Here is an 18286-nt window from a genome sequence, read left to right on the forward strand (position 1 = left end):
TATCTATCTATCTATCTATCTATCTATCTATCTATCTATCTATCTATCTATTATTTTGTTGTTGTAGGCATTCAGTCTTCTTTCTTTCATTAAATAAATGTAATGCTGAAGGGACAAGCAGTGGGTGGAATGCTTTTGGGGGTAACTGACATGATTTCACTTGCTTTCCACAGACCATGTCAAGAAGCATCAACTTTGGCAGGGTATTAAATGAAGTTCTAACACATTTGTCTTTTTAAAATTTATAGGAGTGAATGGGATCGCTCAGGGGAGTAACCTAACAACCTGAACAACAAACCTAACAACATGAATTTGATGCCCAGATTACAGAGTGAAAAAAGAGAACCAAAAATGCCTGACTTCCACATATGAGCATGTATGTGTGTGCGCACGCACACACAAACCAATGGCTACCAAGGACCCTTGGGCTTTCTATGACTTGATTCTCTGTGAGAGCCTTCAGATTGGGAAGCAAGTGTGTAAGACCTGATGACAACTGCCAATGTAGTTCTTTGTATAGTGATACTTCTAAACTAAACTGTCACTGTAACTTTGGATCAAGGTAAAGAGACACAGAACTGCCAATGCAATAGTAGCTATTCAAACAGAAAATGGCATTTAAATATAAAGACCAGCATAAAACTTTTACACAAGAAACAGCCACACAGCACACACATGTTTTGGCTAGAAATGTGAACAGGATAAAGAGCAGCTTCAATGGCATGTGATAACATCAGGATTCTGAAAGGCAAATGATCCAGACCCCACTAAACAGCATGCACTCACCAAGAACAATTAAAGGATTAACAAGTGACTTGTTGAAGCACAAGAAAATATCCCTTTTGCCCACAAGTTATTCTAGCCTTCTAACTTTCATGGTTGAAATTCCATTCAGCAATGTGTTTTGCTTACTCAGCAGAGTGTTTATGCAAGCACTCTGCAGACAGATCGCTGCAAGAAGCCATGCTATCTTGCTGACCTCGAAAACAGTACAGGTGATACAGGCTATGTACTGAAAATGCCCAGTCTCAGTTTCTGAAATGTTAAGGTAAAATATTAGCACGAATGTCTTGATACTATGTAGGCTAGTTAAAACCAATGTGAGCCTCAGACCCTGCCTCAATGGTAGACTACTTATCTATCATACTTAAAGCTCTAGGTTCCATCTCCAACCTGAAAAAAATCCAAACCAAAACAAAAAAACTTATTTGACTCATCAATGGAATTTCTTGGTTATATTCAAAACAAAATCATTAAAACCAGCCATTCTAGAGAACTAAATTATTTCTGCTACCCAAAGTATCTAACGACAATGACACAGATAGGTCTTGTTTATAATTATTCTCTACTTGAGTAACTACTTAGGGCAGTGAGCAGAAAGAGCCAGGACACTTTACACAGTCAAAACCATAAATATTCTCTTTAAAGTTGTAAGAATTATTCTTAATATTCTGTTGGTGCTTGCCACTGATTCCATAGCCAGTGTTCTATGAACTGGTGCCTCGAGTCTCTGCTTGGTGGCTCAGCAAATTTACCTGTAGGCAGTAAGTGGATAGTTGCCTGAGATGGCCCACTCGTTGGCACCCCAGACGGCTGAAGAGGTGGTGCTGGCTGAATGGGCTTCAATGGTCGAGGCATGGGCTGAGAAGTGCTCACAGCAGGTGCAGATGGATGCTTTACCTTTTTAGGGTCTGTTAATAAAATGTAAGACACATGACTGACAACAGATAACACAAGGCAACACAGGCTTGACTTTTACTGGAAAACACATTTGCTTGGCCCCTGCGCATTGCATTCCCCTCTACAGAAACAACTGTCTGTTGTCATTGTGTGTTATTTCTGCTGATTTGAAAACTCACTCAGGAACTATTTAAATGGTTCACTGGTACTTAACAGATTCTAGTTCACACTCTTAGGAATACAGTCTTATTTTCAATCAAGATCCTTCTGGATTCAATATAGAATACTGACTAGAGTAATTTCATTACAAAAGCACATATATGTATTTATACATCTGTATCAAAGGCATTCTTCTAGACAAACACTATAAAGTGATGGTTTCCCTGACTTTAAATTTTACACGAGAGGTTGCTCATCATCACTATTTGTTCCTTAAAGTATGAAAACAGGCCCCGATAGCCTGATAAGTCCCTAAAATAAATGTCCATACCTCAGACAAATGCACCACTAGAAAAAAACCGAGAGGGGAAACTATGAAGAAGATAAATCACCTCTGTTCTATAGAAAATGACCCTCATCTGTTTGTGTCCTATGGAGTTTCTCATTAAAATATAATCACTAGTTGTGATTCATTCAGTTTGGTGCAATAGAAGAACAATGAACTTTTGAATGGGGATGAATTAGGATGACCCAAAAGTGAAGCAATGTAAGCAGCCACAAGCGGCTGGCACAATAGAATGCCTGAACACTCACAGCCAGCTCTGCCCTGCCGGCATCCTGCTTTGCTATTTAGTTTTGCTCTCTAAGAATTCCTCATAGTCAAACCAATCTATGAAAACAAATAAACAAAACTGAAGGTAAATGACAACCTGAAACTCTTAAAATCACCATGATACCAGTACATCATCAAAACATCACGAGGTCAGCCTTGATGATGTCACAACAGTACCTCAACCTTACATAGTGCTCTGTACTGAACAGAATTAAGTACATGCACACAATTTTATTTTCCCAAGTAAGGTATCTTCTACCCTAAAACATGACTTTGTTAAAACTTCACTTTTAAAGTTTACTGATTTCAAGATAAATACAATTAGCATTTGATCTTTCCAAATGAATAGATTATCATTATGATTTTACATATTTCACATATGTCTGTGAACAAAGACTTTGACAGCCACAGCAGTCTGAGAAATCCCATACTTTGAATCATTACTGGGTATTTATATTATAAGTTACCACAGGAAAGGCTAGATTAATGTACATTAGTAATAACAATAATAACAACAACAGCAACCCACTGAATTTTAATTCAGTAGTTTTCCAATTAGATTTAACCAAGAAACTTTGATTGACGGAATACTGCAGAATATGGCTTAGTAGCTCTCAGTATCTCAGTTTAGTTTCTGAATACTGAAAATAAGAAAATTATTAGAGGGGCTGGAGAAATGACTCAGTCGTTAAGAGCACTATCTGTTCTGCCAAAGGACCCAGGTTCAAATCCCAGCACCCACATGACAGCTCACAACTGTCTGTAACTCCAGTTCCAAGGGATATGACAGCTTCAAACCAATGCAAATAAAATAAATTATATATAAAAAAAGAAACTTTATGATATTATAAAAAAAAAAAAGAAAAGAAAATTGTTAGGGACTCTTGATGAGAATAATTATTAAAATTTGATTTTTATGCATATAGCACTAAAGGAAAGGAATTCATATGACCAAAAGTAAATGAAGAAAAAGGGAGGGGGAGTGAAGAGGAGGACGGACAAAAAAGGAAGAGAGAGAAATCAAGAGCAAGCAAAGAACTAAACTTGTTTCCTGGGTTTCCCATTGATTCTGGTGCTTCCTAAGTCTAGAAAGTCCCTTCAACTGAGGACGAGGCTTCATTACAAGGAGCAACTGGGATGGCAGACTCGCTCCTTAAGTGAAGCTCTCTGCTGCCACTGCTTTCCTCTACAGCCTGTTCACAGTCATGCAGGTCTGATCAATTCTAACTTTAAAGATTCTCATTCTAAAGAGATAGAGGTGCATCAATGTTACCTTCAGAAAATATATCACCAAATCTTAAGAGGGGAACATCTTGAAAGCATTTCTTGAAGAAATTACTATTTAAGTACCTTGTGTAGCTCCATTTTCTTCATCATCCACTGTGAGGTCAATGACACCACTTGACTCACTGCCAGAAACTTTTCCACTCTGAAAAACAAAACGTGGTTGATTCTGCACTGGGACTCAACTAAGAAAATGTGTGCTAACAGAAAGGGCAAACGGGGTGAGTCCTAGTTCAAGTGAGGCCCCTAAAGGCCTCTATCTCAATGTAGAAACTCAAGAGTTAAAACCCACAGGTCTGGCAGGCGGCTCGGTGGGAAAAAGGCATTTGCTGTCAGACTTGACCCGCAGGGAGTTCTGGGACTGACTCCCTCCCACAAGCTGTGCTGTGACTTACACATGCAGGTTGTGGGGTGCCAACACTCATTCACATGCAAATACCACACAAAATAAATACATAAAATGCAAAACGGTGCAATACAACATAATTTTCAAATACTTTCTAATGAAATTCTAATACTTTCAAAAATAAAGCTGTCCTTTACACAGAGTTCCCAGAGTGCTTCAATGCTGTAAATGCTACATGATTAAATACAAACACTCATTTTCTGACAATGAAAATGACGGCCAATATTACTCTAAATTATGAGTTATTGATACACCAAAACACTAAGGATAACCCTTCCAGATAGGCTACAAAGAAAATTGAAACCTGTTCTCTCCCCGCTGAAAAAAGCAAAGGTATGTCATTAGGGAATGTTCAATTTGTCCAAACTTAGAAGGCTGTCCAAAATCATTTGTAAAACTGGGATTAAAAACAAAAACAGAACCAGCGGTAGCAAAGGGAGGTAGACCAGCACTTGCAGCCACACAGAGTCCACTTCATGGACGATGTGAGTTCATCTCTACAGTGAGACATATCAATCATTGTAAAGATTAATATGAGTGTGTGCCCAAAGCATCACACATGAAAATAGGGTAATGCCTAACAAATGCTAATCATAATTTGATATATATCATCCTGAGACTAGCTCTAAATAGTGAGGGCCTTCATCTGTAAATCTTAAGGAGTTTTGTGAAGCAAAGGGAAGAGGATGGGGCAGAATTATAGTTCCACAGGCCAAGGTACTTGCCACAGAGCCTGATGAGACTGATCCAGGCCCCGCTGGGTGGAAGAGAGAACAGATATGCTGAGTGGTCCTCTGACCACAGGGGTGTTGTGGCACAAGCACACAAATAGGTAAGGAAAGAATTCCTAGACTTTAGAAAATCAGGTCCAATCCCAAGATAATTATTCTAAATGTAGTAAAGCTCTGTCTGTAATAATTTCATTTAAAATTACACATTTAAAAACAGCACAAATTAGTTTAATTCAAAGTTAAGTTTCTAGTCTTCATGGAATGCAATGTCATTTACTTACAAAGTCATTTATTTACAAGGTACAGTTTTCAAAATCTACTAAATATAGAAACTATGAATCACAGATATTACTAAGCATGGAGGGAAAAATACATAGTAAAGCGGGATTTAGCTTTGGATAAAAATCTAAGTCTAACTCCTGCAACCACACCACACACAAATATGCACATAGACACAGTTTTAAATTAGCTGGAGCGCCTGGTGTGGTGGCACACAGTCCCAGCACTCAGGACGCAGAGGCAGGCAGATCTTTGTGACCCCCGGGACCTATCTAGACTACACTCCAGAGAACTGAATTCTGTGAGTTGTGCTCTAATCTTTGTTTGTGCACTGTTACACCCCCAAACAAATAAATGTAACATGAATTTTTTTAAGTTGGGGGAGTTGAGTATGTGAAGAAATAATGACCCTTGCCCCAAAAAAGTTGGTGAAAAACATTTACAAATCCAAAAATTTCAATGAAGGACAAGTAGAACAAACACCAAGAAACACACTCCTACATAAACAACACTGCTGAAGTTCAACAATGAATAGAGGGTGGTGAACGCACACAGGGAAATCCCATGTTGTAGAGCAGCTGGGGTCACTGCTCCATTGAACAGCCAAATGCTGGATTTCAGTAAAATCCTCTAAACTCAAAACTTTAAGTACAACAAAGCCTTTTCTCAAAAAAGAAAACTCTGTTTCAATGAGTATGAGACTAGCCTACATAATATCCTGTCCCAAAAAAGAAAAGTTATAATAATGTAAGTAAAACCAGTTCTGTTGTCTTAACACAACTCGTCTTACCTGTGATGTGCTATCTGCTGCTTTCTTATTAACAGAAGAGTCTACTGTTTTGTTTGTCTGGTTTTCTGAGAATTAAACAAAAAATGGAAAAATTTAACACGTCTATAATAGGTAAAAAGTCAGGCTGCTTTACACACATTACTTATGTATTCTTCTCCAATGATTTTTCTGTCAGCGTGTTACAGATGTACGTGGTTTTTCTCTCACAGAGCACCATGGTATCTTTTAGAAGACAAGTTCATATTATAAGTTTGAAAACTTCACATACTCATTACCCAGCAACTTGAACTATCCTAAGGAATACCTGAGAAAGGCAATTTAATATTTGTACAACGTGACCGTTCCAGTATGAGAAAATGGTTAAGGGAAACGTCATTCTTCCACAGCATGTGTCTTTGGAGGAAAATCTAATATAAAAAATGTTTATCATAACTTCAGTATAAAAGGTTACAAAAAGTAACCGTGAGAAACATATGCATACATTAGTTCAAGTACAGATTACCTTGTGCTTCTGCAAATGTACATGCTTGTTCCTAGATACGAATGAAGGCCGACGGTTGACATCAACTGTCTCCCTCAATCACCTTCCACCTTATTTTCTAAGGCACCCTTTCACTGACCCTAGAGTTCACAGATTCTGCTAGGCTGGTAGTCCGAACAGCTCCGTGAACCTCCCTGTCTGCCCCATGCTGTCCCAGGTCTGCCTTATGTATGTTGGTTTTTGAATTTAGGCCCTCACAGCAGGAAGTTCACTGAGTCATCTGCCCTCCCAGGTTGCTTTCATGTATTCATTTTCATTTAGCTTGTCTCAAGTCTCCATGGAAAAATTGTCATATACAGGAAAACTACACCCGGACAGCATGTTAAAGCAAGCGTGTTCCTGCCCGGTTTCTAACAGGTAGAAGAGGAACTATAAGATTTTACAAAATAGCTTTGACATCCACTGAAGTCATCTGCTTTCATTCTTTGATTAATAATTAGTTGCATTATCAGCAGTGTTCTTATGTTAAAACCTCCCATCCTTTTTCTGGAGATAAAGAATTCTTTTTTTTAAAAAACTCATTCATTTATTTAGTGACTTAATGTACAGAAGTGCTCAATCTGCATGTACCCCTGCATGCCAGAAGAGGACCTTAGATCACGTTACAGATGGCTGTGAGTGTAAGCCACCACTGTGGTTGCTGGGAATTGAATTCAGGACCTCAAGAAGAGCAGACAGTGCTCTTAACTGCTGAGCCATCCCTCCAGCCCGATAAACAACTCTTGATCAAATATGGCATTCTTGTTATTTTCAACCCCTCAATACAACATTTATGCTAAAAAAAATGACAAAACTGTCTAAATTACATATATAATTTTACATTTAAAGAGTCAACTAAGGTAAACACCCACAGTTAAAAATCCAAGGGCAGGAAATAAAATATAACCCTTCACGTTTTTCTTCACCCAACTTGCTTCAATTTTATTTTTGGAGAAATAATGTATGAACATAAACTTACTTTTGAAAATATTCTGAAATTGGCAGGCTACAGTGGTGCATGCCTTAAATGCCAGCACTTGGGAGACAGAAGCAGGCAGAGCTCTGTAAGACAGAGGCCTATCTAAGCTACATAGCAAGTTCTAGGCCCGACAGAACTACATAAGACGATTCTGTCTCAAAAAAAAAAAAAAAAAAAAAAAAAAAACAAAAACAGATAAAGTCACATTTTTTCCTGAAAGTCTTTTTCAAAAAAAACAAAAAAACAAAAAACAAAAAACAAAAACCACAAAAAAAAACTAACTCTAGGTTACTTGTCTTACATGCTAAAGAATTAATATACACAGGAAATATTACCAAAACACATTTTTAAAACACACATACTAAATTTGTATGTATAAACGTTTATATGTGTGTATGCTGTTTTGTTATTTAGAATGATTCTTATTTTTGGCATAATTGTCTCAGAATGAGTTAATTATTCACAAAACGGTAACAATATTCCTTTCTCTAGATTTTAGCCCTCCCCTTTACTACAAGCTAAAATTTCCTTCAGTTTTTAATGCAGCATTTTCAGTCTTGGTGCATTTTTACTTTCTACTAACTCTCTGAACTACTTTTCAAAGTTGCAAGTTCACAACCATCTATCAATCAACAAAATTAACCAAGATGTGAAATCAATTTGTAGCTTGAAATCTTTCTACAATGTAGGGCACACATCTATTTTGTTACCTGCTTGATGGATTATGTTATTTAATGGTTAGTCGTTTTTAACCAGTATTCATTTCTGTTTTTAAAGACTTACATTGATCTTTACTAATGTATGTGTGCATGTGTTCTGAAGGTCTGTCTGTGTAACAGTGTGTGCAGATGCCTCTGAAGGCCGCAGGAGGGTGCCGGGAACTGAACCCAGACCCTCGGCAAGAGCACAAGTGTTCCTAACTACTGAGGCAAGACTGCACTGCAGTCTTACCACAGTGCTCCAGGCACTTTACGGTATGAATGGTAGCATCCTCTCAGTAGGACTGGCTAACTGTCTGAACAGGAACGGAAGGCAGAAAGCCTGCAGAAACTCAGGGAAATTACAGCTGAAGGAGTAAGAGCTTAGTATTATTTACACTCCAGTTTCCCTTCTCTGTGGAAATGAGAGCTGCTTGGTGAAGTCTATGTACCCACATTGCTCTCTTACAAACCAACTGCTTAGTACCTAGCTGACTAAATGAGATAGCATTTACTGTTTCAGAAGTCCAAACGAGGGGCTGGAGAGAGATCTCAGTGGTTAAGGGCACATACTGTTCTTTCAGGGGCCCTAGAGCTCCAGTCCCAACACTGCTATCAAGCAGCCCAAAACTGACAACCCTGCCCTCCTCATTCGTAGACATACATAAAAACAAAACAACAACAAAAATCTTCAAATTCAGCATTTCTCCTAGTATTAATCTTTATTTCAAAAACTAACTGACTGATTTTCTGCGTGGAGGTGTTTTGTTTGCACAAATGCCAGAGCACCGTGTGCACACCTTGGTACCCAAGAAGGCAAGAGCAAAGCATCAGATCACCTCAGGCTGGAGCTACAAATGACTGTGAGCCACTTTTCTGGGTGTTGGGAATGAAGCCTAGGTCCTCTGGAAGAGCAGCCAGCGTTGAAGGCGGAGGCACCTCAGCAACCCTTGCTGTCCACCCCACACTAACACACTCCCGAGCATGCCGGCTCTGCCTCTGCCTCTTCCTTGTGCTGCCATCTCTCACCTAACACTATTCCCACCTCATCACTAGTAGACCTCATTTCATCCTATTTCTAGCAAATAATTTTCCACATTGCAGTCAAAATTCATGGATGCCATATTCCTCCACACACACACAAAATAGTATAACGTTACATTTCACGTATTTTCTGTTCCTAACTCATACATTTCAAGGACTTTCTTCCCCTTTTACATCCTCTCAAAGAAAATAGCATATTGTAATATTTATTACATTATTAACTACTTACTGAATGGCAAGGCTCCATATTTAACTTGTAGGGTTTAGTTAAAAAAAAAAAAAAAAAAGGACTATCTTCCATGTTTCTATGTGACTGCAGGACTTTAGAAAATTATAAGCATCAATTATTTCTTGAATGAATAAAATATAATTTGAGCCCTTAAGGGTATAAACGAGAACTATTTACTTAAAATTCACTATGGATATAATGAACTCTAACAAATATGTACAAATATAATCTAGCTATACAGCACAGATTTATTAAGTAAACATGTATATCAATATAAAACATGGTGAGCTTCAGTTATATGACCTAATAATTACTCTATAACAATAATAACATACAACTAAGCTGGGCGTGGTGGTGCACACCTGTAATCCCAGCACTCTCAGGGTTAGAGGGAGGCAGACTGCTGTGAATTCAAGGCCAGCATGGTCTACAACGTGAGTCCAGGACAGTCAAGGCTACATAGAGAAACCCTATCTCAAAAAACCAGAAAGTAAATAATTTAGTTTCAATTTTCATAGTCTACAAAAATTCCATTTGATTCCGGCCTAAATTATGGTGGCCTACAATGACAAATGACCATTTTAGAATCATTTATGGCAGCATCTTTGAAATCAGGTGTAGTTAAAAATATGTGTTCTTACATAATTACTTCGTAATTAACATTTCACAGACACTATATATGCCACTCACATTCATTACTAATTGCTAGTGATTCATTTTTAAATACAAATCAAATGCAATTTTAAATGAAGGTAACTTTTAATAGTTTATATATGGTTACATATTAAATAAATACAAATACTAATATAAAAACATTTTAAAAATAAATACACTGTCTTATAAACAGAGCACTATGCTAATTAATAATTATGGGAAGTATTAATCTTACATACTTTATGGTAAAGTAAATCTGAAACAGACTGATAGGACACATTGCTATTACAGCAGTTCATCAGCCTACATTATCCTGTAATATACTCTTTCTGCAAATGTTCACAAAATGTTTAAAAGAACATGTTGATGAAATTATAATCTGAAACATGTATATTGAAGGGAGTAGTCATAACACTAAACAAATACTCTTCAAAACCTTCTTTACAGGCCATGATCTTACAGTAAAGTTCTGTATTTATTTAAATTCAATGTAAATGAATTAAAAACAGTGCCAACTTTGTTTCAAAATTTTATAGTTATCTTGTGCAAAATAAAGTCTATTATAAATCATCTGATCTACTTGAAATGCTTGAAAGGTTTATGAAATGAAATCAGAGAAAAATTAAGTCTATCTTGCTTGTCGTCTGACCTGATTAAAAGTAACCCTCTTTCTTAGTAAGGCAAGCATTAACAATGCTTTGGTGGCCAGGTGTGGTAGCGCATGCCTTTATCCCAGCACTGAGGAGGCAAAGGAAGGCAGAGCTCTCTGAGGACATCCTGGTCCAAGACAGCCAAGACAAGAGTTGTATAATTTTAAACAGCAGCTGCAGTCAATTTCATCATTTTTAAGTAAAATAAAACAATTAGATAACTCATCTTATGAAAAATGACAGAAAAAAATGAGTCAAACATTTTCTAAGAAAAGAAAGGAACTATTTTTTTTAATTGTTCAACTTTAGAAGACATTGAGTGATGAAATGGGTAGAGAAGATGGATGGTTTTTGTTGTTGTTGCTGGTTTTTGGTTTTTGGAAATAGGGTTTCTCATGTAGCCCTTGCTATCTAAGAAGTCATTCTGCAGACCAGACCAGCCTCAAACTCACAACTGTCTGCCTCTGCCTCCTAAAGTGCTGCCACTACCACCAGACAACAATATGGATTTTAACGCTCTCTTGCACTGAATTTCTAAAATTAGATAGTTAAACATATTTACTCAGTTGTCCAAAAACACCTATCATAGAAACCAAAATAATGTAGAATGCTTGCTAGAAAGACTATATTAAAACTCACCAAATAAATTACTGAAAAATAAAATAGAAATACTAACTTCTCAATTAAAACGTCTTCCAGACTGGGAAGGGCAAAAGGGAGGAGAAAAGGCAAGAATAAGAGGCATGAGACAGAAAGTAAAAAGGAATTAGTTCTTCACATTATGGCACAATGAGGTAATTACCTACTAGCTGAAATCATCCACGAAAAAAACAGCAGTAAAGTCCCAACACACAAAAATGAATGTCTGAAGCACAAAAAGAGTTCAGTGTTCTGAACTGATTATTATATGTTATGTACATGGATCAAACAACTGTGTTAGATCCCATAAAGATGTACAAATATTATGCCTCAATAACAAAATACAGTGAAAGAAAGCCCTCTCACACTCTACTTTAATAATCATTTATCATCAGGTATTCAGAAATTTGAAATAATCAAGCAAATTCTATTTACCACAATTTTTTTCCAATGATGTTAGGAAGAGTTGAATCACAGAAAGGCCATTAATGTGCTTTTGTTTCTGTTATGAAGCAAATCAACTTACCAGTTCTTGGGGTGGTAGAGCTACTTTGTTCTGCAGAAGATGAAGTGCTAAAAGCAGATATTGGGATTTTCATCTGTATTGAGCCTCGATTGTTTGACGAGCTATGGAGTCCTGATGGGCCTACTGTGGGTAGAGAAGTCCTCGTGGCTTGCACAATAGAATGTGCTGTCGGAACAGCCTGTACAGCAAGTGTTGTTCCCAAGGGTGCAGCAGTGGCTGAAGAGTTCCTCTGAAGAGTAGGACTGGGCACTGATGGAATGTTTGGTTTAGTGGGGTTTGGCAAGGGTGGCAAGGATACTGGGTTTTTGGTAAGACCACTCACTGTAGGTGGGCTTTGCACAGATATGAATTCAACGTTGCCAGATGGTTGATTAGTCACTAAAGTCCCTGGATGGCTTTGTAGGAGCTGAGGCTGAGAGGTCACTGCAACGGGTACATGCAGAATCACTGGCAAGGACTGCAGAGAGATTGTGGGCTGAGGGTTTCCACTAGGCACCTGAGTAGTGGCAACTACTGTGGCTGTGCTGGGCGCAGGAAGAATTGGTGCTGGTGGCAGAGAACCTGAGGCTGGTGACGTCTGCAGTTTAGGCTGACTACTGACAATTGCTGGAGAAGTGACAAGACTGGCTGAAGACACTACAGAGAGAAACAGAAGTCTCAGTCTAGACAGCTACCTTAACTCATCAGCAAAAATTCAGACATGAATTCAATATATCATATGCAGAAAAGCCACCACAAAAAAATTACCAGGTTTGAAACTCTGAAATATTTAGAAGTACCGTTATTTGTTTGGGTTTTTCGAGACAGGATTTCTCTCTGTATCTTGGCTATCCTGGAACTCACTCTGTAGACTTACCTGCCTCTGCCTTCTGAGTGCTAAGATTAAAGGTGTGCACCACCACTGCCCAGCTTAGGAGTACTTTTGTGCGTCTATTTGGTGTTCTGAAATGCCACAGGATTTAATGTTAACACACAGGATTGCTATCTCAAGATCAAATCCGCTTTTGAAAATTAACATATTCACTTCAAAAGAACTAACTGTAAAAACAACTAAAAAATACTAAAAATTACATGAAACTACCTTAAATATCAACAATTTCTAACTCAGGTAGGAAATCTAGAGGCGAGTAAAGCTGATCACTGTATTTTACCATTTGAGCCATAGGAAGCCTGATACAGTTTTACTGAGGTCCTTGAGAAAGAACTAACTAGGACATGGAAGATGCCTTAAACAGGAGTCAATAAACATTGCTTAATATAGAAAAAAAAAGCACTAAGTGAACAATGGAGACGAATTAAGAAGTTGAACACCTACCTAAGAGGGAAAAGAATAAATAATGACTACAGAGATTTACAGTAGCTTAAGACTGCACCATCAGCTTTGTTTGAGTCACGATTTAAGCGACTCAAACAGTCACTTAGGTTTAGTTTAAAATATAACTTTTATTTACTGCTTGGATAGTTAGTCTATCCATAACCACAGGTACGTCAGAGGAGTGACTCTCCATGATGCAGGGAGATACTTGCAGTTTCCTGAGAACAGTGCACAGAGTTTGCAGTGGCAAAGCTGATTTCATAACAGCCACGAGACATTTGACTTTTGCACTATGTGAACAGAGAATATCTGTTGGCCTACTTCTATGGGTCCTTATCTGAGGACATTCTGTGCTCAGACTCCCAGCAATGTAGAAGACAGAGAGTAGAGAAACCTACACACTGCATCTTTTCCTATGCAACCACATAATCCTTAACAACATGGATATGTTTTGAGACATGTATCACTGTGTAATTCCAATGCTGTATGATCACAAGACTGTACAAATCTAGCTGGGATGTATCAATCATCCTATGGGCCACGAGACAGTAACGTGAAATATAGGCCGCGACTACAAGCATAAAATGGCGTCAGTTTGCAGTGAACCCTGATAGTAGTAACACAGCACTGAGCCAGCTGCTGCTAAGTACCTTACACAACTGCACTTATGGCAGCCTGTATGGCTCACGGCGCTACACGTCTGCTCATATGAACGTAGCACACGACACACAGGAGTAACACGCCGAGCTACAGCAAACAGTAAACAGCTATGACCTCACAGGCTGATAAAGATTTCTCAGCCCCATTATGCTTAACAGATAACTGTTGTATGTTCACAATGCACTAAAATATCATTGTGTGGCATATGATTGTACACATATCTTTATAATAAGAGTTTAATTTGAAAACTAGGCATAGTAAAAGTAAAATACCTAATAACAGAATAATTATCACAGTATAAGAAAAGATATAATTTACAGATTGCTCCATGTTGACTATGGAAAATGAAATTGTAGATAAGAGGAAACTATGAAATCCAAGGTGGTATAGAGGTACCAAATGATCTTGTCACATTAAACTCTTCATATGTTTATTATAGTATATTTAAAAAGTAAATCTCACTTTAAAATGTCCATAAGGAAGTAATAAAAACTACCATTTTTATTATGTTCCATCCTCTAGTAAAAACACAGCTGGCTTTGAACTTATCATCTACCTGCCACAGCCTGCTGAGTTCTGGAATTACAGGCCTGCATGACCATGCCTACCAGGGCTGACCTTCTTAGAATAGGTCCTTAGAAAAACCAATGAAAAAAAGCGCAGTAATATGATTCCTGACTCTGTTCTGCAGTAACTCCACAGAAGTTTCCATCTTTCACTTGAGGCTACATTTCTTTCACATGTGAAGTGAGCAGACTGAAGAGAGTGAAAGCAGATATAGACAAGAATCTGACCAACTTGCCAGGCAATGGTGGCACGCACCTTTCATCCTAGCACTAGGGAGGCAGAGGCAGAAGGATCTCTGAGTCTGAGCACAGCCTGGTCTACAGAGTGGCAGTCAGGTCTACACAGAATTACCCTGTCTCAACATCCCCCTCCCCATAAAAAGAAGCCAGAAAGCTGTTGCTGTTTAACAGCTTAAATAAATAAGATTTTAATATTTACTATTTAGTCATCATTAGTCATCAGCAATCACACACACATGCACACGCACACGCACGCACACACAATCTTCTCTATCCTGGCCGTATCCATCCCCAACTGTCTTTTTTCTTCTTTGTTCAGTCAAGATCTCTCACTGGCCTGAAACTCACCATGCTGGCCACCTGCTCTGCCTGTCTGGCACTGGGCCTCAGGCGCACTATGTCACACTTGGCTGACTTTGTTTCATGTGGGTTCTGAAATGGAACTCAGATCTCTATCTTTTCACAATTTTTAATTTTGAAAAAGAAAGCTATTTTCTGTTTTTAAAAATGTTGTTTGTATGTATATTACAAGCTTATGATAATTTATTTCTGCGTGTTTTTTGTTTCTTTGAGACAAGGGCTCACTATGTAGCAGATGTCATAGAACTCACTATGTAGATCAGACTGGCCTTCAACTCAGAGCATCTGCCTGCCCCTAGGCTTATTATTAATTTTAAGTGAACAAATAGTCCTCAAATTTTTATTTTAACTCAAATGGTAGTACCAATTAGTTTAACTAAAAAAATCCTCTGGACTTCTTCGTAATTTCACGAGTCGGAAAAGGGCCCTAGAGATGAGAAAGTCTGAGAAGTACTATACTAAGAATTTGAATGTCTAAATTTCCGTGTATACTTATTCATGCTCCTGATTTAAAAAAAAAAAAAAAAAAAAAACACCTGTATTTATAACAAAGTGCCCTGTTATCTAACCCATTTCCAACCACAAAAGATTATAGAGACCAAAGATGTTAGGGCCCAAGAAAATGTATTTTTGTATTAAAAACAAAAACCATGTTACCTGTATTCACAGGAGTTTGAAAGGATGGTTGTGGACCCTCGCTAACATTTCTTTTGGACTCCAGCATCTGTCGCACTGTGCCTGCATTTCTATGAAACAGATACATGTACAGTCAATGGCTGTGCCATGCTAGGGTAGACCCATTGAAGCACACAGTGGCCCATGGTGGGAAAAGGGCGGGGAGCTTTGTGGTTTGTGCTCTATACCTGAAGCTGGTACATAGACCACTTCATGTCAGACAGCACTGCTCAAGAGTCGTTGTCTATATTCTAACATCATCAGCGTGTCACCTCGAGACTAAATATAGGTACAGGCACATTCTCATCACTCACCAAAGCAGTTCTCAACTGCTAAAAACTATTAATGACATGTTCTTAAAGGACTATGTGGGATGTGGGGGAGGCGTGGACCCTATATATTTAATCATCAACATTGCAAAAGAAAAAAGAAACTCTTAACAAAACATAAATTAGCAAAAACAATGCATAATGTAAAGAGAAAGTAAAAAAGCAACTATTACCTAACCAACGTATATAATATAAGCAATAGAGCATTTACTGCCACATACGTATTTAGAATTACATGCCAAGAGTCACCTTGCTTTCTAATTTAAACAGGAGATAAACAGACTGCAGTCTTACCTGTAAGTCACACTGGTATTGCTGTTGACATCATTGGCAGGCTTTCCTGGTGATATGGGTGGGTTTGGAGGGCTCTAGAAGAGGGAAAAGTACCAAAGTAAAAAATAAAGTCCAATATATAGGAATTATTTAAAAAGAAAATAAAGCCATTCAAGTCCTTTCTCAATTTGATCTGCTATTTAACAAACACAACAGAAAACACTGCGAAATCAGCCGTCCCTTTGCCTTTTCATATTCTTTTAGAAGTTTTTCTTCATAAACCTAAAAGTCAATCTCCAGGTGGTAATTTCAGTCATTTTCTCTTTCTGATGATTTTCCCTCTATATTAGTAGATAGTTCTATACCCTTTTCTTTAGGAGCTGGCAATTTTCTTGTAAGTTTTCAGAATACTCTGGGGGTCTCTCTGTGTGTGTAAGGCAAGGAGGGCCGTTATGCTGTAAACAGGAGCCTTGGCTGGACAGCAAGCTCATTCAGTGCCTTCTCTGTGTTCAAGAGTAGGCCAGAGCAATGATGTTCACGGCCATGAAGGGCTCTAAAGCTGTGTGCATGTTCACAGCTAGAAATGTTGCTGCAGCTTTTCTTACCTTCTGATTGGCTTCACAGAACTTCTTGCTTCTTTGAGGTAAGATTAAGTAACTAATTCACTCCTCATTTTAAATCAAGACAGAAATGTATAATGTGAAATATACTATAGAGGGGACAATACCGACAACGTTCTTCAGTCTCAGAACTTACACAAAGCAGCTGCTATCAATTAGTGTACTGTCACCAAAGACCTAAGCAACATCCAGGCCCACTATATGGTGATTACAGGCAATAACAATAATAACCCAGACTCTTTAGAGGAAGAGGAGGTGGTATGAAACTATATTATACCATGTCATTCCTAGAAAAGGCTCTAAAAATAATGGTTATTGTTAACATTATTACCATTAGCAATCACCATGTACCAGATAATGGAGGTATCAAAATATAGAAATATTACTGAAAATAAATTCAAACTGTTAAATTGAAATAGAAATAATAAAAAATTGTGTAAAAATAAAATAACAAAGACAACAACAGAAAGCAAAGTCAAACAAAGGCTGTGCTTTGATTTAATTTCAATACTAGAAAAAAATATTCAAACTGTTTAAGGCAACAAAAATGACATGATCTAATTTTTTATCTGCATACTATAAATAACAGCACAAGATGAGTGGCTATATAGAGAAGAAAAGAAGAGAAAATGGAAATACAAGAGACCACAGAAGAGTAAAATGCTTTAAGGAAAAATATAAACTAAGAAACTAGCAAGAATGTACAAAGAAATAAAGAAAGTAAGACAAACCTCCATAACATAATTTTCGTTTATGTAATCTAAGCCATCATAAAACTCTCTATAAAGCCAAGGATGGCCTTAAACTTGTGATCTTCATGTCTCCCTCCTCTCAAGTGCTAGGATCACAGCCATGGAGTGCCATGCCCTGTCCCATGTGGTGCTGGGATGGACGCCAGTGCTTCCTGCATGCTAGGCAAGCACACTAGCAACCAAGCTATATGACCAGCCTTTAAAAACACAATGCTAAAGTCAGAAAATACAGCTTCAAGAATTCTGCAACATCAAATAGATTAATATAAATGCTGACATCTAAGAATACTAAAAAGAAATACTCAGCCTAAAGGTTCAGCTCCAATACTACATACTAATATGTAGGAAGAAAGCAAATTTCACATTCATGATAAGAGAAATGTTAGTCAGCATCTCCTAATACACAGGTAGCTGAATGTGGCGGTTTAAATAAGAACTGCCCTCACTGGGTCACAAATTTCAATGGTTGGCCACCAGGGAGTGTCACTATTAGGTGGTGTGTCCTCGGAGGACGTGTGTCACTGAGAATGGACTTTGAGGTTTCAGAAGCTCAAGCCGTACGTGTGTGTGTGTGTGTGTGTGTGTGTGTGTGTGTGTGTGTGTGTGTGTGTGTGT

At 37.9% G+C, this 18286-nt stretch overlaps 1 protein-coding gene across 6 annotated transcripts in view; it reads right to left on the bottom strand.

Moving 5' to 3' along the window:
- Positions 1-18286, bottom strand: part of Atf7ip (activating transcription factor 7 interacting protein) — an 89639-nt gene that overhangs the window by 13424 nt on the left and 57929 nt on the right. For all 6 annotated transcript variants that reach the window (XM_055610634.1, XM_055610665.1, XM_055610658.1 and 3 more), the window contains 6 exons: positions 16321-16394; positions 15680-15768; positions 11882-12517; positions 5943-6007; positions 3803-3881; positions 1536-1691 (listed from right to left, as the gene is read on the bottom strand). In XM_055610634.1, the coding sequence (XP_055466609.1) occupies positions 1536-1691; positions 3803-3881; positions 5943-6007; positions 11882-12517; positions 15680-15768; positions 16321-16394 (1099 nt within the window). The remainder of the gene's footprint in view (positions 1-1535; positions 1692-3802; positions 3882-5942; positions 6008-11881; positions 12518-15679; positions 15769-16320; positions 16395-18286) is intronic.

Source organism: Psammomys obesus, unplaced genomic scaffold (genome assembly GCF_907164565.1).
Source record: "Psammomys obesus unplaced genomic scaffold, mPsaObe1.curated_primary_1811, whole genome shotgun sequence".
Classification (NCBI taxonomy): domain Eukaryota; kingdom Metazoa; phylum Chordata; class Mammalia; order Rodentia; family Muridae; genus Psammomys; species Psammomys obesus.